The 26,015-nt window shown below is 37.6% G+C and overlaps 2 protein-coding genes across 4 annotated transcripts in view; one reads left to right on the forward strand and one right to left on the reverse strand.

Moving 5' to 3' along the window:
- The window catches only part of aldh6a1 (aldehyde dehydrogenase 6 family, member A1), an 89,891-nt gene extending 64,311 nt beyond the window's left edge, over positions 1–25,580 (forward strand). Inside the window, exons 1-12 of one of the 2 annotated variants that reach the window (XM_049464024.1) lie at positions 5,996–6,153; positions 7,930–7,971; positions 9,269–9,343; positions 10,915–11,076; positions 11,696–11,774; positions 12,417–12,719; positions 13,864–13,985; positions 16,632–16,821; positions 19,564–19,745; positions 19,849–20,028; positions 21,884–21,982; positions 24,832–25,580. In XM_049464024.1, the coding sequence (XP_049319981.1) occupies positions 6,115–6,153; positions 7,930–7,971; positions 9,269–9,343; positions 10,915–11,076; positions 11,696–11,774; positions 12,417–12,719; positions 13,864–13,985; positions 16,632–16,821; positions 19,564–19,745; positions 19,849–20,028; positions 21,884–21,982; positions 24,832–24,936 (1,578 nt within the window). In that variant the 5' untranslated portion in view covers positions 5,996–6,114 and the 3' untranslated portion in view covers positions 24,937–25,580. Of the gene's footprint in view, positions 1–5,995; positions 6,154–7,929; positions 7,972–9,268; positions 9,344–10,914; positions 11,077–11,695; positions 11,775–12,416; positions 12,720–13,863; positions 13,986–16,631; positions 16,822–19,563; positions 19,746–19,848; positions 20,029–21,883; positions 21,983–24,831 lie in introns of those variants that run through there. The other variant, XM_049464025.1, reaches the window with a different exon arrangement.
- Positions 5–5,549, reverse strand: gstz1 (glutathione S-transferase zeta 1). 2 transcript variants are annotated; one of them, XM_049464035.1, is made up of 9 exons: positions 5,338–5,549; positions 4,794–4,845; positions 4,623–4,690; positions 3,641–3,721; positions 3,395–3,520; positions 2,103–2,178; positions 1,949–2,001; positions 333–382; positions 5–221 (listed from the first exon to the last, which is right to left on the reverse strand). In XM_049464035.1, exons 1-9 carry the CDS (start codon positions 5,365–5,367, stop codon positions 95–97), a joined length of 663 nt encoding a protein of 220 aa, XP_049319992.1. In that variant the 5' UTR covers positions 5,368–5,549; the 3' UTR covers positions 5–94. The 2 variants fall into 2 exon arrangements, with proteins under 2 accessions (XP_049319992.1, XP_049319993.1); XM_049464036.1 differs by lacking the exon at positions 5,338–5,549 and adding an exon at positions 4,938–5,041.
- Positions 25,581–26,015: the final 435 nt, after the last annotated feature.

Here is a 26,015-nt window from a genome sequence, read left to right on the forward strand (position 1 = left end):
TTGATTGTATGAAAGTTGCTTTAGTAAAATCTATAAACCACTCTGGCCGTCACAACACTTGTGTTCAAAAAGAATTGGAAGGAGAACCCAACATTTATGTCCGCATGTCATCAGGAGTATCTGGCTGACGGGATGGATGAGTCACTTTGAAGGCTTCATGCTCCATTAAAGTCTGATACAGTCTCTTGATTGTGGGAAACTGGTTGACATCCACTTTGAACCTTTTGCCAAGATCAGAAAACAATTTTAAGATTTGTATTCCACAGATTTGACACAAAGCTTGAAAGAAAATGTTTCAGTATGTATTAAATTAAAGCCTGTCTGAGACATACCTTTCAGCATTGTAGACCTGGGGCACAAGGCAAAGGTCGGCCATGGATATCTACAAACAGAGAAGGTTCAGAACGTGATTACCATGCATATATTTAAAAAAAATAAATAAATAAAACATATATATATATATATATATATATATATATATATATATATATATATATATATATATATATATATATATATATATATATATATATATATATATATATATATATATATATATGTATTAAAAAAATCAAGTTAGTGTTTACAGAAATTAGTGGTATATCAGCATTCAAATAAATAATAAAAAAAACCCTTAATCTCTTTCAATATTAATGTCCAAACAATATCAGCTAGATATTTTTGTATGGAATATAGTGATCATGCACTAATCTTTTCCAATAAGTAACTTCCTTTTGTATAAAACCTTCATAAAACACCAGATTGTTATTTTTGAGACGTATGTAATGTGCACCATTGGTCGTCCACTGACCTGTGGTGCGTTTCCCGAAAATGTTTTATCTTGGCGAATAATGAACAAACGAACTAACACATGATGTGAAAAATGAATGAGCTGTTTTTTTCCCCAAAGAGCATTGCAAAGTGAACTTAATGAACAAGTTCAAATAATGTCCTTCTTGACTCCTCCCCTAAACAACGCGCTCGGCCAAAACACAAACATTGATTCAACTCTGCCAAATATACAGTGTTCATTACTATGCCCAAAAACATAGAAATGTTTGAATCAATATCATTATATTCTGAAATTCTAATAACAATTAGGTGTATTTAAATGTTATTGAATACTTAAACACACATTGCTACAAAAAATAACAAAATATATAATTACTGCTACAACCTATTTTAAAAATAATACCAGGAATAATAATACCAATGGCATGGAAACCTGTTTTATTGTCCCGTAATTCCCGATCCAGTGCACGGCACAGTGAAAGCCTGATTACAAAATGCACACACTTAGAAAATACAGCTTCGCCAAGATAACCGATTTTCTGCAGAAATTCACTTGTAGCATAGAATAGCATAGAAGTGCAAAGCTGCATGGTGGGACAGAATTTCGGTGGATTGGTCTTGCCAGCTGCTATATGACAAAATCAAGTAGTGACATTTTTTCACATTTTTTTTTATAATATGCTCGTTGCTGATTTCACAGAGAGCGTTTATATTTGCTCATAAAGCAAAATATAGAGCCAACAACTCTTTATCTTCACCAATCTTTGGTGGGCTATTTGTGGATTTAATGATTTATGCCTAGGTTTGTTGGGTTAATTTAAATAGCTACAGACAAGTGATATTATTTGGACTAGTATATATTAGAATTAGTATATAATATACTTAATATAATATAGTATAAAACAGAATAGAATAAAATTAACCACAGAAATAATGATTATTGATCTTATTGATAATAATTATTAAACTATAATCGTTTTTCCCTCAGAATTGGTTCGCACCTTTGGTCCTCAGTGGTTAAACAGAAATGCTCTAAAATGTTTCGAAATTGATCTCCACTTTAAGGTAAGAAGTTTTTTTTCTTTTCTTCTGTAAAATATTTAGTGATATTTTGTAGCTATACACATACACACAATCATAAGTATTGATTCTGTACCTCATTCCCAACACAGTATGTTCCCGCAGACTGCTTCAGCATAGGCTCCAGAGCTGCAAAATGGGAGTCTCGATTAGTGAGCAAATAAAAAAATAGTACATGAGCGTTAGATGTGAATCAAAGGACTTAATCTAAATCTAAAGTGTTAACTCACCTTCAAATCCTCGATTGATGAAATGTTGGGCCCACTGTACTTTCTCTTCCCCAATTTTCTGTATCACATAAAGGTTCTACAAAAGTTGCATCACAATTAGTGTCTGAAATTAGAGATAATCAAACATTGTGGGGTTTGAAATTTCATCACTGATGTTAGTTGTTTAAATCTGTATTCTTTTGAAAGAGTTTACTTCACTTACAAAAACATATCTTAAACTTTCTACTACTCTCTCTAAAAATATATTTTTCAGTGTTTTTGTGTGAACAGGAAAGTGCAGCTTTTTCAAAACACTGCCACTGTAGGGTTAACTTGTGTGTGGTTGTTGCCGATTAACACTGTTGTTAAAAAAATTTTTTTTTACCACTGTTGGTAAAAAAAATATTTAGTTCTGTGTGAACAGTGGCTTAATCTTATTGACAGTTGAGAATTTTAGGAACACAAAGATTAATTTACATGATATTTATAGCTATCTGACTGATGCTCTCATCTTAGCAATTACCAGTTTAATCATGTTGTATGTAGGTGAGAGTAGGATACTGGTACAATGTGGATTGAATGGAGATTCAAACTTATTTTCTGCAGAAGTTTAGTGGAGGGCAACAATGTTACACACTACACTGCTTTACTTATTACATCAAATTACACAGTTTAGTGATAAGAAGGTCAATATTAAGATATTTCCCGAAAATATCCATAAGCATGTTATAAAATAACCTCTCCTATTAGAATGGAAAATAGAAAGGGAAAATCTGAGATAAATTGTGATTATTTATACTGCAAAGCATACGCTTATTTTTCATCTAATATAATCACGCAAATCTCACATGATCAGACTTTGTTTCTTAGACAAGCAAAGCTGGAATCATTCCTATGTTAGTTTGCATAACAATTCAGTCACCTCATAGTACAAAAGGATAATGAATGCATTTTCCAGAGCAACACACATCATCTTTGAATCTTTTTTGGATAAGTGTCCACAACATTTGCACAGACTGGTGGACACTGTTTCACCAAGGCATGTTTACTCAGATTCATAATGAGAGCATAATGTCCATACATTAAACCATTTCATGAAATCATCAAAAGATCAATGTATTTTTTATACTGTATACTGTGAAAAGAAATGTTAAAAAAAGCACTCTGACTATGAACTGGTGAAACTATGTTAAATTATATGAGTAAATTCCCCCTGCATTTTAATTTGAGCTGGGGCATTAACACTATTTTACATTTATTTCTGTGTGTGGGCTGAGAAATATTTATGCATTTTATACACATATTAAACCTACCTGTAGAGGTTGGATGCCAGAGGCGATGAGGTCGCAGATCATGCGAACCTGAACCCGTTGCTTCGGGTCAGCAGGGAGGAGCCTGGGCTGCGGCCGAGTTTCATCAATGTACTGGATGATGGCCAGCTAAGAGCAGAGGAAGGTAGGTCCATGCATTTATTGTAAGAACACACACACACAACACAATTGGTTACAATACTGACACCATCTGGTTTACAATTTACAATTTAGGAAAGTGAAACTTACTGACTGAGACAAGGTCATGCCATCAATAGTTACAGCAGGAACTTGCTGCATTGGGTTTAATGCTTTAAATTGATCTGTGAGCTGAAAAAGATATACTGAGTTAGATACACACACAACATATTTAAAAGGATCCATATACTACATATTTCATATTGTCTATTTATTAATTTGGTCCATTTTAAAGCACCATATGTGTGCTTTATATACTTAAATTGTTCACAAAGTTCACTTTACATATCCTTTACATTATGTTTGGGGACATAGTTACAGTGATGTTGTCCTGGCAAAGTAAAAAAAAACTCTCTTTTACTTCTGATTTTACTTCTATAGTTATTGAAAACACTTAATTTTATATCTAAACTTCTTTTAATACCATTATATTAGCTGCAAAATATAGCCTCCTACTTGCTGTGTAAGCCCCTCCCACTCGCTGGTACTCTCCAGAGCCATAGAGAGATTGGCTCTCTCTAATGGCTCTGGTACTCTCCTACTTGCTGCCTCTCCTATTCGCTGGAATCCTCCTACTTGCTGCGTAAGCCCCTCCCACTCGCTGGTACTCTCCTACCTGCTGCCTCTCCTATTCGCTGGAATCCTCCTACTTGCTGTGTAAACCCCTCCCACTTGCTTGTCTCCGCTGTGCAGGGATATAACGATATTGATTTAATATGGAGAAGAGATGAAGAGAATTTTGTTCTCATACTTGTGGACTTTAAGAGGGATCAGTGCCCTAAAATGCTGAAGGCTTTTTTTCTTATGACATCACAAAACTCTGGCTTTAAATTGTGCTAATTTTGCTCTCATGTTGAATAGAATTGACTTGGGAATTACAAAACATTCTGAAGCTTTAACAGTGTATGCAAATATTAATTTAACTATTTTTTCTAAAAAAAAAAAAAAGAAATTGTTACATGGACCCTTTTAAAGAAGATCAAAAGTTACACTCAAATCACATCACTGACAAAACAACAGTTTCAGCACTTACCTGCAGACCTCCATCCTTAATAAGGTTCACTGGTTTTTGATCATATTCAATACCCTTCAGGGCAAAGGCTAGTAAAAGTAAAGCACATTTATTTTTAATTAGTAAAAAAAAAAAAAGCACAGACTAAAGAGTGATGTGATTTACGATGTGCTTACAGTTAAAGATACTCACCTATCCGGACCCTCCACGAGCAAGAACTTCTGAAATATCCATGAAGAACGGGCTAGATAATGAGAAAGAGGTCAATACAGCTGCAGATACAGATCTATTTATAGTAGATAAAGTCACGGATGAAGAGAAGTATCAATATTAAACCTTATTCTGAGTCGCCATGATGCTGACATGTATCTGTATACGAACTGGGCAAAGTTTTCTAGTTATGTGAGGGGAAATCTCCCGTCCAACCAATGAGATTCCTCCCAAAACACCCTCCTCTTTTTCCTTGTCAATGTGACTAAGCAGTTAGCTAGCTGAACTAAAGTGGTTGAGGAGCAAATTCCAAATACTCCTCTCCACTCCCCATACAATGCTCTAACGCTACATAAACAAAGTAAAACAACAAAATAATGATACATTTAACACACAAATAGTGCACTACAGTAAGCCTGCAGTTGACAGAACAACCCTAATATGCAGGCATTGAAATGATAAAACAAAACCCCATGTTTAGCTGCACACACCAAGCTTCTTTTACATGGCATATTGTGTGAATTACCTTCATTAAACATGCCACCGACTGGCGCATAGTCCACCGCTGTGTGTGCTTTTGTTGCAGAGAATATAGAATAAAGTTATAAAGTTAACTTCAGTGCTGAAACCAGTACGAGCCCTATGTTGACTCCTTATTCGCAAGTTTCTGTGTTAATTTTCCGTTCCACCTTAAATGGTCGAGCAGTTACATTAGAACGCCTACAATGGAACGTCACGGTGACCATAGGCGCCCCAATGTAACGGCTACAGGATTTAAGGTGGAATTCACAATATAAGAGGAAAAGAAATGTCGGCACATTAAAACGATTCGTGCTTCAACTATCCATCTAAACAGCTCTACACGCACACAGTGCATGTATATTTATAAGTGCTTTGTGTAACACAAACCTACAAACCCTACACCGCCGTTATATAACATTAATCAATGATCTACACGTTTATGGGTGAATATTTTAAGTCTTCCTCACACGTAAAACGTCCGTAACACCAACCTTCACTCTGCTTACTCACACAAGGGCGGGTCATCCAACAAGAATCATTTGGATTGCTTCACTGTTAGCGCGAGTTCCCCAATCAATACTCTCTATTGGTGGGAGGAATTGTTTCTCGGACACTGATTGGCTACGCCGCGCTCTTGGCCCGCCCACTTTCAAAGTCGTCGTGGGTTGAAGGATAAGTTTGAGAGGTGCACTCGCTCACCACGTTCAGCCTGGTGTGGTTTGGATTCAGCATTTTTGTGGGGAAAAAGTAGCGTTACGTCCTGTAATCCTCAGCTCCCAGCATGGCAGCGACGTTAGTGCGCTCTATTGTGAAGAAGAGGGTAAGTTAGGAACACGCAACCTGCACAAAGACCCTCTGCAGGTTGCAGACATGCTAAATTAAGCTAGCTTAGCTAAGTGTGGAGTGTTTATAACTAACCTGAGGGGTTTAGCTGCCTGTCATGTGTTTTATTAATGCTAGAGGACAGTTGCAATTGGTTGCAATTGAGCTGCAACCGCTCTTGACAGCTTATCACATAAATTGGTTAAGTTAAACACTCTAACAATTGATGCTGTTTAGATAGTTAAGCTAGCTAACCTTCCAATCTACACTGCTTTTAGTTATTGCATTAGCTTTCATTCTACACCATGCAAACTTTATTACGTAGCTAACTAACCTAACTAACTAACTGGCTAACTAACTAACTGGCAGGGTGTGCCATATCATATCGTGTGCGATAATATCTTCAATTTTTTAATATCGTAATCGTAATATTATTTTAGGAAATATCGTAATTTTAGTTTCGGTTTGTAGTAACGTTAAAAGAAAAAAAAATCACACTGTTCTCATTTCCCATTTAACATCTAACAGTTACTAGAGAAATGTATATGTCCAATATCATTTATTTTACTTCATTCAGAGATACATAGAGTGCATTAGTAATTTTAGGATCTTTGACTTCTGTTTCAATTTGGCGAAAATCCAAAGATCTCAGTTAAGGGTGTGCCATATCATATTAATATGCAATAATGTTATAATCTCCAAATAATATTTAATAATATTTTGTTTCAGTAGTGTATTTTTTTTAATTAATATATTTTTATTTAATGTTTTGTCATATCGCCAAGAATAGCATTATAGCAAAAAGACCCTAAAGTATTGTGATTACTTATAACTTATAACTTTACCTGCTTTTCTTGACTTTGGCTGAACCATAGCCAGATGAGACCCACCTACCTGCTCCACTACATGGTCCTCCTCCATTCCTCCTCCTCCAGCTCTTGAGAGCTCTGACAGAGGATAGTAACTGGGTAAAAATGGGAGTCAGTAGGTCTTGCTGCCCAGTACCAAGATACAGAATGAAACAGTGGTTTTAAAGGGTTATATGTTTCTGAAGTCTTAAAAGTCTTAAATATTTAAGTTAAAAATCCTAAAAGTGATAACTTGCTTCTTGCAATGTGAACCCCAATATCTGCCAGTTTTACCCCAAAAGAGCCCATGGTGATGTATATTTCACACAGCTTTTAAAATCTGTGTAAAGGTTTCTTAAAGCACTCTGTTCATTTTAATTCGCCCCTAAGTGACCTATACAGAACATCCTGAGAGCACTGCAGGACAGTGTGTGAAATCTGTTTGTTCATTTGACCTTATTTACAGAATGTAGGAGTGCTGGGTTAGTGCTGGAGATAAAACTATTTCTTTTTAAAAGTGTATTTTCAGCTTTTACAGTTCTGTTTCAACCATTTCAACAATTGAAACACTTTTAATTACATTTTTTTATCCATGAGAACATGTACATAATACAGCATAATAATCAAGGAAAATTAAGAAAAAATAGCTAGGTGTAGCTAATAGTTTGCCAGGTCTAAACCTTTTTCCCTTCCAACCTTTCAGTCAGTCTGAACACATATATCTCGGTTAGTGTTTTTTCCATTTTGCAAACAGAACATTGACCTCCTCTATAAAGGAAAAAGATAATCTAAGCCCTGTGACTGTACTGATTGTCATGCTCAGTAAAAACAAATATGCAATGGTTTGTGTCTGAAGTAACTTTTAGTTTGAGCTCCATCTATTAACTAACTGTGTGAACTGTATTGTCTTTCTTGTGTTCCTGCAGGTGCCTCTTCAGGTGGGACGAATGTGTTACTCATCCTCTGTGGTAAGTTGGACATTACTTACACCTTCAGTATAAAAAGGGGTGGGAGAAAGTACTGAAACTGCACTTGAGTAAAGGTCTAGAGACGGTATAAACATTTCACAAGTAAACAGTTAAATTATGTATTCAGAACATGGCCTTCTGTTGGAATCTTAATGGGAAATTAACACTGTGACTTTTATATTCTCTCTTTATTTAATTGAATATGTCAACTATTACAGTTATGAAGGTCAGGAGATTGACATTACTCTTCCATTGCAAAGCACTGCCAAAAATCTGGTTTGCAACCATTGGTTATTGAGTAAGAGAATGCATGTCTGTCCTGCATTTGTGAACAATTTTAAAACAGTTCCAGTTGGTGTTTGGTGAGCATTGAGAGTTCCCTTTTTGGGAAGGGTAGTGTATTGACAGTACAGGTGGTTAAAGTGATATCATACTTGGAAGTATTTTTTACCAAAAATATATCAAGTTATTCAGTTTGATGCGTAATGAAAGGAAGTATTAGTCAAACAATTAATGGTTGTAGTGAATCTGGTGCCTGTGGTATTTGCCTGTATTCTTTTAGACCACTTTTTATGTTATTTATATAAAATATAGGTACGGCAGATAGACAAATCTATATGAGCATAGGAAAAACCTTCTAAGACATGCTGTGTGAGCTTGGAATTCAGACAAGACAAATGAGCACACTGTTCATGCCTGAACTTGTATTTCTTTCAGTAAAAAATAAATCGCTACTTCCTTTGGTTTGCTGTATGCTTGTGAGAAATTTACATTATGTTATATGTTGTGTATATTGATATATAGACACTATATGAAAACTAAATATTGGAACACCTGCTTGTTTATTGTGTGTTTTGAAATGGATATTAGAAGAGCTTGTAATTGTGTATACTGTCCAGAGAAGGCGTTATTTTTTCCTTTAAAATCTAGATTTTAAAACATTGCTGTCAGCATTTAGGTGCATTTAATGACAAGAGCATTAGTAAGATCAGGGTGTTGAATAATCACCACCTACCAAATATTTTTTTAATATTTTTTTAATATCATCTTGTGGTGCCAATATGTTGGTGTTTATTTGCTCCATAGAGATCTGTTCTGTTGACTGCACTTCTCTACAGTGACTCAACTGTAGAGCTGTATTTGTATGTGTAGCTGAATCCACAGTTCCACTGAGTACACTCCTAGTTTCACGGGAGAAGAGAACCATCACTTACGTTTGCTAACTGCAGTAAAGTACATTATAATGTGTTTATAATGCATAATCAGTTTTGTTATTTTTTTTTTCTTCTTTCTACAGCCCACGACAAAGTTGTTCATTGATGGCAAGTTTGTTGAATCCAAAAGCTCAGAATGGCTGGACATCCACAATCCAGTAGGTACACACACAAACAAAACTCAAGTCCCATTCCTTAGAGTATAAGAGTTTCCTTTGTTTTTTGTTTTTTAAAACAATTTAAGATAATAAGGGTACATTTATTCAAAATCTATTGTATTATTTATGTGTATATATAACTCTGGGGAAAAAATAAGGGACCACTTAAAAATAATGAGCTTCTTTGATTTTACCAAAGTGAAAAGCTCTGGAATATAATCAAGAGGAAGATGGATGATCACAAGTCATCAAACCAAACTGAACTGCATGTATTTTTGCACCAGGACTGGCATAAAGTTACAACATGCCAAGATGCATGAAAACTGTGATTTAAAAAACAGGGTTATTCCACCAAATATTGATTTCTGAACTTGTAAAACTTTATGAATATGAACTTGTTTTCTTTGCATTATTTGAGGTCTGAAAGCTTTTTTTTCCTCTTTTTTGTTACTTCACCCATTTCTCATTTTCGGCAAATAAAGTGTTGTTTGTAGTTTATAGAATAAAACAACAATGTTCATTTTACTTAAACATATACCTATAAAAGCAACATCAGAGTAAATAATTCAGAAACTGAAGTGGTCTCTTAATTTTTTTCCAGAGCTGTATATGCATTTCCTGAAAATTAAATGTTGTTTCATAGAACTCTTACTAGTACTACAGAAATGTAAGGTCAGAGTGAATCTTACAAAGGAAAGCTCAAAATCCTCATTATCCAGGTTAACCTGTTAGATGATCTTTGATCTTTGTATTCTGTATTGCTGATTAGGCAGTGAATACTAAAAAGACTTTGGCAGTCCTACATATTTCCACTTTGCTTAGATAAGCTTAAATTCTTCACAGTATTAGCCTAATGAGCTCTATTTTGTTTATTGTTACAAAAGGTCAGATACTCATTTGCAGAAGTTCTGTGCTGACTGTATCGTAATCATAAACGCTTTCATGCTGAGCTCTCAAGGTCATTTTTTGTTCATGTATTTCATTTTGGAATGTGTTAGGCTAGTGGGTAGTTCAGAATTTAAATATTCTTTATTTGCTTGTGGAATAAAGTTGGTTCTGGTAACCTTGAAACTAAAAGCAAGGCGTTTACACATCACTCACCGAGTTCTGTTATAGAAGCATGTGCTGATATTCATTTCAGGCCCTTATATATGCCACATTTCTTGTGGTATTTTATTCAAATCAAAATTTTAATTAGCAGCCTAACTAAAAGGAGAGTGCCAGAAGTTATCCAGCATCCAGCAAACCTCTGCTGTGGCCCTTTGAATATATATATATATATATATATATATATATATATATATATATATATATACATATATACATATATACATATATACATATATACATATATACATATACATTATAATTGGTCGGGCAGAACAGCAAGGGAGAAGCACTACAGATCCAGGGAGCATATGCTTTACTTAAAACTGTTATTGCTGTTATTAGTTCAGACATTAGTCTGAGTTGTTCTTGAAGGTATTATGTTTCCCTGTGTTTTGATTTTATCTATTGGATTTACCTTGAATTTTAGATATATATTGTCTCTGTTTGTCACTTCTGCTTAGGCTACCAACGAGGTAATAGGCCGAGTACCCAAGGCCACCCAAGAGGAGATGCTGGCTGCTGTGAACTCATGCTCACGGGCCTATCACTCCTGGTCTGAGACCTCCATTCTGACCCGCCAGCAGATCTTCCTCCGCTACCAGCAGCTAATTAAAGACAACATTGTGAGTCCAAGCGTGTGGTGGTGCTGTGGACAGATAAAGTCAGCTCAAAGCCTTGAGCATAAATATATTATTGTGAAGTGTTACTTAAAGTTTGAGGACACGTTACTATTTTTTTTTCATCAGTTTTATATTTTTATGTCTTTTATTTACGTTCATAATATTTGACTGATGCTCTTATCCAGAGTGACATACATTTGAATGATGTTGCACATGTAGGTATATTGTAGCATTAGGAGTCTTTCCCAAGGACTCTTATTGGTATAGTATAGTGAGCTTTCCTAGCCGGGGAATAAACCCTAGTCTGCCACAACAAGGGTGTTGGGTTTATTGACTCTGCCACATCAAGCCTTCTACTTTACTCTTATTGTTTTACAAGAAATTAACTGAAGTGTTGCAAAATTATTTTTTCCTTAACCTACGTCTGATATCTGATGTCTGATATTTACATGTGCTATTAGTTTCTTCAATAATCAACCTGTTTAACCCCTAACGTCAGTTAACTTTTGACATACAGTGAGGCAATGTACAGCAGGACTAGGAAAATGTTTTTTATAAAAATTTGAGAGAGCTAGCCTACACTTTAACTCTCTGTGTGTGTGTGTGTGTGTGTGTGTTACAGAAAGAGCTTGCTAAGTTGATCACACTCGAGCAAGGTAAAACATTGGCTGATGCAGAGGGTGACGTCTTCAGAGGACTGCGTAAGTCTCGTCTTTTAGACTACGTTTACACGGATTCAGATTTAAAAATGAGCTTTCATAAGGCTTCTTTCACATTGTTAGCTACTGTATATTATTTACCTTATCATCCCCCACACCCATTTTAAAGAAGCAGCTTTTCTACATTTATTCTTTTTTTTTTTACTTTTTTATGCTGATCATTGATGAAAATAAGATCACTGTCATGAAAAAGAGTGTTTTTAGAATAAATGTTTGAGAAGTTGCTTTCAGGAATGATTTCACAAAAGGCGAAGAGTAGAAACACAAGAACTGTACAGCCCTCTATGGCCAGTTTTTATTAGCAGTCGGGCAGGTCTAATTTGACACTCTCGAATTTGCACATATTTATGATAAATATTTATCTGATTTGGCAGCTGAAACATTGATATTTTAACAGAATCAAGCTGTTCATCAATAAGAAGCTACAATCAATAAAGTAACACTGCTTTCTTCTGTAAATAAGATTAATAGGTTAACTTTAGTTACAAGAGCAAGGTAATTAATGGATTCACAGTGTTCCTAAAATGTTTTTTTCACAGTATGTATATATGTATGTATGTATATATGTATGTATGTATTTATGTATTTTGAAAAGAATTTCCCCCACATTTTCTTTAATTCCAGAGGTGGTAGAACACACCTGCAGCATCACATCTCTCATGCTGGGTGAGACCCTGCCCTCCATCACCAAAGACATGGACACCTTTACCTACAGACTGCCTATCGGTGTCTGTGCTGGCATCGCTCCCTTCAACTTTCCTGCTATGATCCCCTTGTGGATGTTCCCCATGGGAATGGTTTGTGGAAACACCTACCTGATGAAGCCCTCTGAGCGCGTGCCCGGCTGCACAATGATGCTGGCCAAGCTGCTGCAGGACGCTGGGGCTCCAGACGGCACCCTCAACATCATACATGGGCAGCACAGCGGTATGGACCAGTCGTTACATAAAATCTATTGATTTGCTGATTAAATAGAGGTAGTTTTAAAATAAATATATTAGTCATAGTAAATTACAGAGGCAAGAAAACTCTTAAGAGCATGAGGAACAAATATGAGGAACAAATATGAGGAACCAAAAAAAATACCACACTAAAAGCTATGATTTAATAAAGATGTGTTAATATTTGAATGCTTTTTTTTCTATGTATTATTAATTGTAATTTTGAAGCACTTCTATTGGTCCATTAATTTAAAATCTTGTCACAGTGTAAAGAATAAGTGCCAGATTTAGTCAAAAATATGAACTAAAAAGTGCTAAAATTGTAATGCTATATATTGAACAATGTCTGTGACATTTTGCAAAAGTTAAATAGATTTATTCATTTTTACCAATATTTTTTTATGGTTCCTAAAATGCCACTCTGCACTGAAGACACGAAAGCACTGCAGGTTTTCCCTCATTCTTGGTCAAATATACTCATATAGGTAAAGTTTATTAAAAAATAAAGATGGTAGCATCACCCTAGTGACCCCTCAGTAACTGTGTCTGTTCTAGGGCTGCAACTAATGATTATTTTGGTAGTCGACTAATCTAATGATTCTTTTTTCAGTTAGTCAGTGATTATTTCTGCCATGTTCTCCATCTCTAAAAACAATAGAAAAAGCTGAACATGAAATTTAAAAGGCATTTAAATGTCTAGATGTTTTTTTTAATGTGTAAAGTACTGATTTTATATATATATATATATATATATATATATATATATATATATATATATATATATATATATATAGTGATTAAATAAATAATCTGTTATGTTTGGGCACTTTTGGAGACATGGACTAAGCTGAGTGTAAAATGTGTGCAGCACTGTTACAAATGAACGATTAGTCGACAATTAAATTTATAGTCGACACATTTAATTAATCGACATTGCTCTAGTCTGTTCCCCTTTGGGAGTCTCGACCCCCAATTTTAACCCCTGGTTTAAATCATTGTAACATGAGTTTTGCTCACGTGCATTTCGGTTATTTTTTGGTACAACAGCCTAAAACTCAACTAGTCCTGTGTATAGAGTTCTGTATAAATTAATAGGTTATTCATTAATTGGTTGTTGTCTGTCTCCGCAGCTGTGAACTTCATTTGTGATCATCCAGCTATAAAGGCCATCAGCTTTGTGGGCTCCAACCAGGCTGGAGAGTACATCTACGAGAGAGGCTCCAAGAACGGCAAAAGAGTGCAGTCTAACATGGTGAGTCCCACGTACATTTATCCAGGATGAAAATAGAATCAGGGACTGGAGGGGGTGTGTAAAGAATTGTTGCGATAAGCTCTAGTGAGTGTAAGATAGAGGGGAATGAACATGATTCATATACTGCTGTCCTGTGTTGCGTCATATTTGGTTGCGTCCACACTGTGTGGTTTCAGTTGGAGATGATAGAATGAATAGCAAATCTTGTTTAATAGCACCACCCAGTGGCCACATCTATACAGTTCAGTCAGCTTTTACAATGACAGGCATATTTGTTGACCTTTACTTTAAAGCAGCCTGTTGATAAATTCATAAAAATATCCACAAGACTAATTATTTAGAGATTATTGTGCTAATGTAAATCCTGAATATTTAGTTGTTAATATAAAACAGGAATACGTCTCTCTTTCTCCTGTCAAAGGTTTTTTGGAAACTGTATTGTTAATTAATTTATGTAATGTTTCTGTTTTCCTGTTTGTATAAAAGAAACACAGATTTTCACTATGTATCTCGTTCCATAGCTTTTGAGATCGACTTTTTGCTCCCTCTTCAGACAGTTTGGTCTGATTTTTGTTGTGTGCTTGTTCACAGCTTTTTGATTATGTAATTTTTTGTGGATTTTTAATTAATGAAACAAAATGCAAAAGAAGTGTAAGATAGGGGCCTTTTAAAAGGCCAAAAAACGGGTAGAGGGATGGACAAAGAGTATAGATATAAGTTAAATGTTCCAATCACTTCCATGGACACTAAGGCTCCAACGATTAGCCAGTCAAATTAGTCAATGTCGATTATAAAAATTTGTCGACTCCAAATGTTCATTGTCTACTAATCATTAATTTGTAGCACTACACAAAGTACAGGGGACACTCACACAGTTTACACTCAGCTCGGCCTAGTCTCCAAACATGCCCAAACACAACAGTTTACATATTTCCTCACTAAATATCAGCACTTTTCACGCACTTAAAATCCCGTATTCAGCAGTTTCTATCTTTTTAAAGCAATAGAAAAAGCTAGAAACAGGAGCCATAACCACAGCAAGCAGAGTTGGAGGGCATGGCGAATTAATCGTTGACTAATCTGAAAAATAATTGCAAGATTAGTCGATTGCAGCCCTAACGGACGCAGGTATATAAAACCAAGCATCTAGGCCTGCAGACTGAAAGAATGTGAAAGAATGTATCACTCTCAAGAGCTCAGTGAATTCCACTGTGGTACTATGATTGGAAGCCACCTGTGTAACAAGTCCAATCATGAAATTTCCTCACTACTAAATATTCCAGTCAACTGTCAGAGCTATTATAACAAAGTGGAAGCGACTGGGAATGAAAGCAACTCGCTCAATCAGTATAAAATGACGTGACCTTTAGATTAGTCCAAGAACAGTAGTGCATAGAGGGCTTCATTAAATGGGTTTCCATGGCTAATGACAGCTGCATCCAACCCTCACATTGGCAATATAGTGTATTTTTGTAGTAAACTTTGGACACCAAGTATGTTTAGGCTGATAAACTTGATGTAGAAAACTATATTTTGCAGAGCCTCAAATGAGGCTGGAATATCCACTCCGTTCTGCCAGCTGGTGGCAGCATCAGCTAGAAAATAAAAGCTAGGGTTAGCGTCTTCTCCTCAAATTACAAGGCTCTTGGTCAGGGATACTTGCTCAGTGTCTGATTCAACATTTGTTTAAGAGAATGGGTACTGACTTTAGCTGTATGTCATGGTGTGTATAAGTGCATGAGCAGAAAGTTAAAATGAGTAAATTTAATTCAGATATTGCAAATGGTCAAAGGAGCCAGCAGTCAGAACTAATACACTTTCTCAAAAATGATGGAAAGCAGCAAAATGTGTCTGCAGTATTTCGGGGCTCGTTTGGTATATGGGTATACAGTAGGTGCTGTAGAAATAATATGTATACAGATGTGGCAGCCACACACACACACTCCTCCACATCCCTCAAACTACGTATACAGCTCTGGAGAAAAATAAGAGACCACTTCAGTTTCTGAATCAATTTCTCTGATTTTGCAATTTACAGGTATAGGTTTGAGTAAAAAAATTAACATTGTTGTTTTATTCTATAAACTACAGACATTTCTTACAAATTCAAAATAAATAGATTGTCATTTAGAGCATTTATTTGCAGAAAATGAAAATAACAAAAAAAGCTGTTCATATTTATAAAGTTTTAAGAGTTCATAGTTCAATATTTGGTGGTTTTTAATCACAGTTCTCATGCATCATGGCATGTTATCCTCCACCAGTCTTGCACATTGCTTGCACAATTCAAGCAGTTCAGCTTGGTTTGATGGTTTGTGATCATCCATCTTCGGCTTGATTTATATTGCATAGGTTTCCAATTTGGTAAAACCTGTATGTAGCAACACTGATATAAACACAATTTTGTCTTTGTGTACATTTGGGGGGGAATAAAAGTCTCATTCAAGATTTTATTTAGTCTAAACATTTGAATGACTGACCTTTTATGGGTAATTCTGCTCATTGTAAAACCTGCAAATGTCCTGTCAGACTCGTAATAAGTTAAAGTAACTTTTGCCATTTGCAAGTTTTGCACAGCTCGCAAGTCTGCACTGATTGTAACTGCAGTCCAGCTAATGACCTTTTATACGTTGTGTTGTTTGCCAGGGTGCGAAAAACCATGGCGTGGTGATGCCAGATGCGAACAAGGAGAACACACTGAACCAGCTGGTGGGCGCTGCGTTCGGTGCAGCTGGCCAGCGTTGCATGGCTCTCTCCACAGCCATCCTCGTTGGAGAGGCCCGAGAATGGCTGCCTGAACTGGTAGAGCGAGCCAAACACTTGCGTGTCAATGCAGGTACGCTTATTAACAAAATGCATTATTTGAACTGAAGTATAAGGACATCTGCATATTTGTTCTTTCCACTAAAATTAAGGTTTATCCTGCTTCCATTAGAGTGTCTGTTTTAATTGTCCAGTTAAGACTTAGAAGTAGATTTTGAGTATTTGGTTGCAATTAGAAACCCTCCGGGTGGGTAGATGGCCCTCTCCCCACATCACTCCTACGGTGATGTCTGCAGCACAGGGCGTCTGTGAGCTGATGTACCGGTACCGAGCCGCTGCGCTTTCCTCCAAGCACGCTGGCTGCTCGGCAATGCTGCATTAGCAGCAGCTCGAAAGGAAGCGGTGGCTGGCTTCACATGTATCGGAGGAAGCATGTGTTAGTCTTCACCCTCCTGGTGTGTTGCGGCATTACTAGTGATAGGGGGAGTCCTAATGAGTGGGTTGGGTAATTGGCCGTGTAAATTGGGGGGAAAATGTGGGGGGAAAAAAAAGAAACCATAGCATAAGTGAAGTCAGGATGCTAGATGATTTCCCAAATGATCCCAAAAGACGTCAAAGCTTTGTGTGAGTCCTTATTTTTCTCTAGCACATGCTTAGCATTAGGTATGGTGAAAGCAGGATCATGTTTATCTGTGCCAGAGAGTCTTTTTCTATCGGCAGTACATTTCTTCTAAAACCAGACTAGCTGTGATGGGTACATTTGCTCATTTGTGTTTGCAGTGGGTGCAATATAATTAACTAGGTAAATTAAGAATGTAAATACCTTGTAGTTAGAGTGATACAGGGTAAAAGAACAGACTTCAGACAGTGGGGTTAGTGCTAACAGTGAGGTTAGTGCAAACAGTGTTTCGACTCAAACCAAGATCACACTATGATTTGTTTGATTATTTGAGCCCTGATTCTCAGTCTCATGTCCAGTACTGCGACCTTTGTTTAATAAACTAACTCTTCCTGGTTTGTAGAGTAGTTCCCAATATGTGTTGAGCCACTCAACTCCAAAGAGCTTGGATGTGAAGGTTGATTGTGTAAAGACATCATTAATGGTGCTGAAATTTTACAATTATTTAGCCAAAACCTAAATATATTCAGTTGTGCTCTCCTGTCCTGGAGAAATTCCAAGGACTCTTTTTTGAGGATGCCACTTTCCATTTGCTAGTTCATCTAAATTGGATTAAATTTTTATTGTTTTAACATATAAACTTTATTGTTTTGATTATGACTACTTGTTGTGTTGTGTGGTTTGAGTTTTAGTCAGCTCCAGAGTTCCTCGTATGGTTGTCTGCATCTCTACACAAACCTGGTTTCCTTCTCTTCATTCACAACTCGTATCATCTGAGATCTTTAAACTTAAATATCTTTCTCATCTCTTCTGTGTTTACGGTTTCTGTATACGACCACGGAGAGTCAACGTTTCCACTCTCTTCTCTGACCTACTTATCTGTTCCAAATCCTCTCTTCCCCATGTCATCATTTCTTCATGCTATGGATTTTATCCCAGAGTGCTTCCTAGTGGACCACCCAAGCCTGGATGACCGCACCTCTCCAACCGTCCCAGCTTCAGATACGATACAGCCTGAGGAAAGAGGCACAATTTCTTATTCCTGCCACAAATTTGAAATGGTGCTTGTGGTAGGGGTAGATCATAGAGTGGTAAGGGCTGCTGAACGCTTATAGAAATTGAAAATATCAGATCTTTGGGCAGGAGCACACTGGCCTGCAGCACTGGTGGCCTCAATTAGATACCGGGCATCTAGACTTCTACATGTTCACTGGAGCATGGCAAGCAATGACCACAGCCAATGCAACACCCTTCTCCAGACCATTTGGACCGGTCCGAAGCTCATCCATTCCATGTTTCTGGTTAGATTGTGGCATCTGTTCTGGATTACACTTGGATTTCACTTGAGTACGTAAAACAAAAAAACTGGTGTTCACACACTCAGGCCATGGTGCGATTACAGGCAGACTGTTTTCAGAGGTAATCCAAGATGGGGTGGTATTTAACTCAAGATTAGACATCAATTAAAAGTTGATCTTGCATAGCTTGTATAACTTTTTTTTTGTGTCCAGGGATGAACCAAATATTCTGCAACCAAAATGGCAAATAAAGCTCTTTACCAAATAGTTTATACCAAAATATATTGTGCTTTTTTGTTATGTCTACTTAAAGGTAAAATGTAAAAAAAAAATAGGTTTGAGGGTTTGTTATTGCTTTTTCTTTAAACGTGAGATAAGATTTTTACAGTGGTGGCAAAGTAATTGAAAGCTTGTGAAAAACAGAATTCACTGTTCAAAATTTGCCATTTTTGGCCAAAAATGTTAATTTTCATGCATCCCTAATAGAGACTCAAGGCAAATGCCACACTTCATCTTCATTTGATTGGTGCCATCAAATATGTTAGGGATGGATGTTTGTGATCTAAATGCTCTTGTGGTTGAAGGCAAAGCAATGTTAAATTATTTAATGTAAAACCTTCCTACCTTTTACTGCCCCAAAGGTCCCCCATGTTTGTTAGTATCCCTGATTTAGAAGAAACTTTGGGAGAGCAGGTCCACATGTTATCCATATTCTGTAGCTGCTGCATCACTACTGTTACTACTGTAATAGGTTGTCTCTCAAATGCATGTTTTGTTGTTTTTCTTAAAGCTGGTGTTCATCATACATATGATTTGAGGAAAATGAGCCATAGGGCTTTAAATTTGCAGCGCTAGTAATATTTGTTTTTACTATGTCCCTCTCTTCTCTGGTGTTAAGGTGACCAGCCAGGGGCAGATGTTGGGCCCCTCATCACTCCTCAGGCCAAGAATCGTGTGAACCAGCTCATCCAGAGTGGAGTGGATGAAGGCGCCAAATTGTTGCTGGATGGCAGGAGTGTAAAAGTCAAGGGTTATGAAAACGGCAACTTCGTGGGACCCACTGTCCTCGCTAATGTCACGGTGAGGGCCATTCATTCATTTTGTCTCTGGCAACTACAAAAATGTACAGAAATATTTTCTACTTTTAATACTAGTTCCTTCATCTGTTGCTGTTTGCCCCTAGACCGATATGCAGTGCTACAAGGAAGAGATCTTCGGACCTGTCCTTGTGGTTCTAGAAGCAGACACATTGGATGATGCCATAAAAATCATTAACAAGAACCCATATGGCAATGGAACAGCCATTTTCACCACCAATGGAGCTGTAGCCCGTAAATACACTCATGAAGTGGATGTTGGCCAGGTAAGCAAAGGCACAATCTGCTATTAAAAACTAGTGAGACTGTGGAGTAATTGACTCTAGTGGGACTTGATTCTTCTGCAGCAACTTGCACTAAAACATAATTATTGCAAAATAATAACATACTGCAAACAATGCATCTGCTAAAGCAATTCTTGCTCATGAGCTTCTTGAATTGAGAGTAACCTTTCAAACTCTTAGGAACTGTGATCCTGGTTGTTCCTGGCTTTCCTCCTCCACTGTCGTAACTTAAGGCCACTGTAAACTTGGCCAGTCCACATTGCTTAGCATGTAATTACCGATTAGTAATCCTTAGGGTGTAAGAAAAGTCACAGAGTCTAATGGGTTAAATGTGGTTAATTATATGAAACAAAGTAATTTATAGCAAAACACCAAAGTCATTCTTTTATAGAAACTTATTATTTTAAGCAAGGCAGCCCCTACAAGCTTCATGCTCCCTGACAAGGCCGTTCTAGGTGAAGAATTCCAGACACTCTTCGAGTCAATATTAGAACATGATGTAAATGTAATGTGTAAAATCCCTTTGGCGCCGGTTCCCTAACCCACGGCGGGGAAACCATGTTCCATCCTCAGCTGCCATATCTGACACAGAGGGTAATACAAGCCCTTGTCCAAACACTTGTGGAAAAACAATTGGCTTTCCATGGCAAGGATCAGCTTGTTTGCCTTGAGTAAAAACCCAAGCAAAAAAAAAAACGTACTGCCACCTCGAAACATGCAGGCTCCAAATAGCCCACAGCAAATATGTGCTGTTTAATCAAAACAGTGCAGCTCAGAAATACTTTGCCGGTATAGGACACTGAAAGCACACTCAAAAGGGATTCCTTGCAACCTGTTGATCTGGCGGTTGTGTAAAAACGGGCAGCATTCACCTCGTTTGTTTGTGTGCGGCTCCCAGCTATGCCGCGTGTGTTTGCCATTCACATGGCTAGGGAGACGGCGCAGACCATGTGCTGAGCTGGCTTCCAAAACCTCCGCACACACAACAAGAACCTCCTTTGCTTTCTCTTCCTCCCCTCCCCCTCCCCCCTCGGCTCCATCCTTCCCCAACTTCGGCCCAAAAGGCTGGACTGCTGCGACCGCCCTTTCCAACATTTCAAGAATCGGTGCCAGTTTCCAGTCTTCACCCGCCCTGTGAAACAAAATGTTTTGTTTAGTTACCCTCTGCATGCATTGCTTTTCTCAGCGGGTACACAAACAAATGATTGTGGGTTTCAGGCTTGTGTCATTGTGTCACTAGAATGGGCTGGTTGTTCAGCACTTTCCATACACAGCACTCAAAGCTCAGCAGCAATATATAGTTTTATGCCCCGATCGTTAAAACAAAGATTCAGCCTAAAGTAAAGTGAGGTTTAACCATAAGTAAAAGGACTTGCCCTTCGCTCTCTAGCAAATGAGTGCGGAGAGAAACGCAACAGAAAATTAGGAAAGTTGTGTCATGCATTTGGGTGCGGTAGGCATTTTAATGCCCTTGATAAATGCATAGATCTAAGGTAGGTTTTGTTTTTAGATTTGCCCGTTGTTATGGGCATAACAAGGCTGAGCTAACGCGCTGAAATAGGTGCAAACGTATGACTTTACCAGCCTGTCTCTCGCTTTCTGCTCCCTTACTGGCACACCACTGCATAACATATAGCTGTGGGAGAGAAAGGCGTGTTTGTATTTGACAGTTACGTTGTTCTCTTAACTGTCAACGGGGTGTGAGTGTCTGGTGTGAGGGAGACGCCGGGGGACCAGGGCAGCTTGTCAGTCAGGGGCAGCCTGGGGGCAGCCCTGGGGCAGCTTGTTTAGCATGTCTGCTTCTCACTGTCATGTTTCATGCTCTTGTCTTTTCCAGATTGGAGTGAATGTACCAATCCCCGTCCCCCTGCCCATGTTCTCCTTCACTGGCTCCAGAGCCTCCTTCAGAGGCGATACCAACTTCTATGGCAAGCAAGTAAGTCGATCTCACAGGTCTGCTGGAAATGTTCAAGTATCAAGTTATGTTAGGCCTAAAAGGTCAATGTGACAAACCAGACTTATAAATGCTCATGTATCACGGAACAGCATCTAAAGGAAAAGTTTTATATAAAATGTAGTAAAAACAAGTAATGAATGCTTGTTCTCCTCCAAAGCTGCATGTCCTAATTATCCCACTGAAGCTGTATGATCGTTATCTTTAAAAGGTGAAATGGTCCAGTGTACACAACCAAAACAGTACACATCTTGAACTCTCAATTGTGTATGTACATCTGTCCCCATGTATACATAAATATTTAAGGTTACTTATGGTCATACAGAGTTGAAAACCACATAGGAAAGTTAATTTGAGATTACTTAATTCAACACAGCCTGACCTACAGTACATGTGTGGTTGAGGCATGCAATTTACAGTGGCACGGAACCCTGTAACATTCTAAGCAAGGTTTGTGTATCATTTTTAGTTTTGTGTAGTTTAAGAAATAGGAAAAAGAACAATGCAAGAGTTTAATCAAGAGTTTTGACCTTAATTAACTTGTTTAGTCATTGTTCTGAAAAAGTAATGCCTGGTGGGACAAATTTTCAATTCTGAAAACACAGCTTTTTTTCAGGTATGTTGATCTTTAATTCATAAAGTAGTTACAGTGAACAGTAGGGGTGTCACGATTCTCTAAATCCTCGATTCGATTTCATTTTCGATTTGAGGGTCACGATTCGATTCGATTCTCGATTTTCTTGTTTTTTTTCTTGTTATTATTTTATGCCTCATAACATTTAAATAATATATTTATTATTATTATTATTATTATTATTATTATAAATATTATTATTATTATTTATTAAGATGTATATGGTAATGCCATCTAGTGACTTTTTTTGGTAGCAACAGTGTGCACTATTAAAACAAGCAGTTTATCAGAGCTGTGTGTGGATGGCTGGTGAAACTGCTCATTACATGAAGCTGCAGTTCTTCATCCAACCACTAGCAGCAGCAGCACAAGCCCCGCTCTCTTCACTCAGTCACTACTTCAGTACAGCCCAGCCACGGGCTACAGAGCTCAGCCAGTCCGTTTTTACTGTTTCTGTAAACAAATAAAGGTTTTAACCCCACTAACCGGATAATACAGCTCACTACAGTTCATCTTTCAGCCCAAGCAGCTAACAGCAGCAGGTTAGAACAGCCGACACGGAGTCACTGCTCGGATTACATTATAAACAGGTCAGTTAGCGCGCTGCTAACCTCAGGATGTTTATAACTACGGAGTTTAGTGGACACACCACGGCCGCCAGGTAAGTCTTTTAAAGGCTACTGAAGACTATTAAAGGCTATTAGAGTGTAACCCTTGGCTCCCAGGGGTTACAAGAGGTTATTGAAAGCATTATTGGGGGGCAGAAATCAGTACAGGCTGGTTAGATAAGTGATGTGGGTATTGTCTTATAAATATTTACACATAACTTATATCTCTCCTGAAAAGCTTTTATTTTAGTCAGAAACACGCTTGTGTTTACTTTATCTGAGAGAAAGATGTTTTTTTAATTCAATGGAAAGCAACAGGTGTAGTCAATTATAAGTTTAAGATTTTTAATCCACCTCACTGTGATCTATAGTCAGTGTTCTCAAGTCACACTGACACACGCATTTCAGCGAGTTCACACGCTCTCACCTGCGCGCACCCACCCCTCCGTTAGATACAGATACAAAACCTGCGCGCCCAACCCCCGCCCCCCCTCCCCCGTTGGACAGATAAAAACAGTGATCACACTCCCGCCAACTGCGCTCATGCAGTGGCTATCTCTATTTAAATGAATAGGATGCGCTGTGTTGGTGCCGCGCCATTTGCGTAGCGCGCTGCGCTATTTGCGTAGCGCGCGCGGGAGGGATCGTCGATCCTCTTTTTGACTTCGATACTCGAGATCGTGACCTCATTTCGATTCGATTTCGATAAAATATCGAGATCGTGACACCCCTAGTGAACAGGAACAGTGATTCAGATAGAAAATAATTTAGAAAGTACTTGTGGGACTGCTTGAAAAACTCCTGCAAAAGACCATCAGGAATAGCTGACTAAGGGTAGAAACATACTTGCTGTTTGCCCATGTGTTTGCGTGGACAACCGGCTGCATTGTGAATGTGACTGAGAACATACTAGCCTATGTGTAACGCGTGTAACTTGGAGGCTTCCACTAGAGGGCAGAACGTAAAAAGGGCTTAGGGATTTACTCAATGTAAACATGGCAAAGGGCTTCCAGATTTGAATGATGCAAACACGCTGGTTAGCGGCTACACTGCCCCTAGCGGTTTTGTGTGTGCTGCACCTCGCGCATGCGTCGCATACATTTTTGAAGGATGTGCACAACCTACGCTTCAAACAGACGCAGGATACACGAAGCAGCCATGATGCGTACACGAACACGTAGTTAACAGCAAGTATATCTCTACCTTAATAGTTAGCTGGCACACTTTTACTGTGCAGTGACATCAGCAACTTAATGTTGAGAGCTACTGGCAGATGTAACAGTGTTTAGATTATAAGCAATTTTTCTTGTGGGCCTGTAATCATATGTATGGTCTTTTTATATAAATAATATTTGGCCTTCAAATTTGTTGGGCTCACGTTTCCAGTTGTTGTGAATAAGATGATGTTGATGATTGATGAAGGAGTAGTTTATTGTCCTGGTAAACGCAGGGTTGCTAACCACTCCATTTGTCATGTGAGCTCATTCTGTTTTCACAATGGCATTACCAAGAAATGAGTGACTAACAATACTGAGTCAGTGTTTTCATTATGATCCTGAGTGCTCTGCTCCTCTGCTCGCTGTTCACAGGGTGTACAGTTCTACACACAGATCAAGACGGTCACTTCACAGTGGAAGGCAGAGGACGCTACGTTGAAATCTCCAGCTGTGACCATGCCAACCATGGGACGTTAAGTCTGAAACATTTATACAAAACCGTGAACTCCTCCAAAACCCCCTCGAATGTTCTAGCTACTGTACAGATGATTTTTTTGGGGATTTTTTTCTTACAGATAAAGCTGACATTTTCCACAGCTAAACAGGCCTTAATGTTTAGTTAGACAGTAAGTTCATTGTAAATTGTTCATTAAAAGAAAAAAAAAAACTTGTAAATGTAGCCTTACTGTTCTACTAGACTATTTTGGCTTTGTGACACACTCTTGTACTACAGACTCTAATTTTCCTTCCCAACATGCAGCACTTTTTTTCCTTTTTGCTTTTGTTTTTAACATAATGTCAACCACTATTAACAGTATACCTCCTGTCTTCTGATATGCTAAGATTTTGTACGTTTTCAAACTGTGTACATCCAGTTTACCATATCCAGTATCATTCAAACTGTAGCTAGTTAGCTATAGCTAAATAAAGCATTAATTACATTGTCAAGTGGTTCATACAAATCCATGTATGGTTGTATGTTTCTGTGAATATAGTGTCAGCAAAAAGCAAAAGTGCACTATGCAAGTGACCAGTCCTATAGCTGCTATAGTGTAGCAGTTGTAAGCACAAAAAATATGTAAAAAAAAATATTCCCCCAATAAATGATGATTTGATTTGAATTTTGGTCTTTTGGTTTTCACTCTTGACCAGTCTGTCAGGTTAGTTGTTTAAATTCGTCTTTTTTTCTGCCATGCCATCCATCTCTGCTTCCTGTTGTTACAGCTTTGTTTCCCTAGCGTCCATATCTCTTCAAAACGATAGAAAATAGCTAAATGTTGGGATTTATGAGCCCTTTAAATTGCCCAGAAAACATTTTAAATGTGAAATGTTCTGATGTAATCTGTTGTCTGCCTTTCTCCAGCACTTAGTGAACTGCTTTGCAGTTAAAATTAATTATTATTAATCACTGAAATTTAGAGTCCACAAGTTTTTATAATCGACTTTGCAGATAATGTTGACTAATCGTCGCAGCCATACTGTTCACTGTATTCTACCAAACATTTTGAATAGAACAATAAAACAAAATAAAAAAGGAATGAAATGTCTAAAGTATA

This window comes from Astyanax mexicanus, chromosome 14 (genome assembly GCF_023375975.1).
Source record: "Astyanax mexicanus isolate ESR-SI-001 chromosome 14, AstMex3_surface, whole genome shotgun sequence".
In the NCBI taxonomy this organism is placed as follows: Eukaryota; Metazoa; Chordata; class Actinopteri; order Characiformes; family Acestrorhamphidae; genus Astyanax; species Astyanax mexicanus.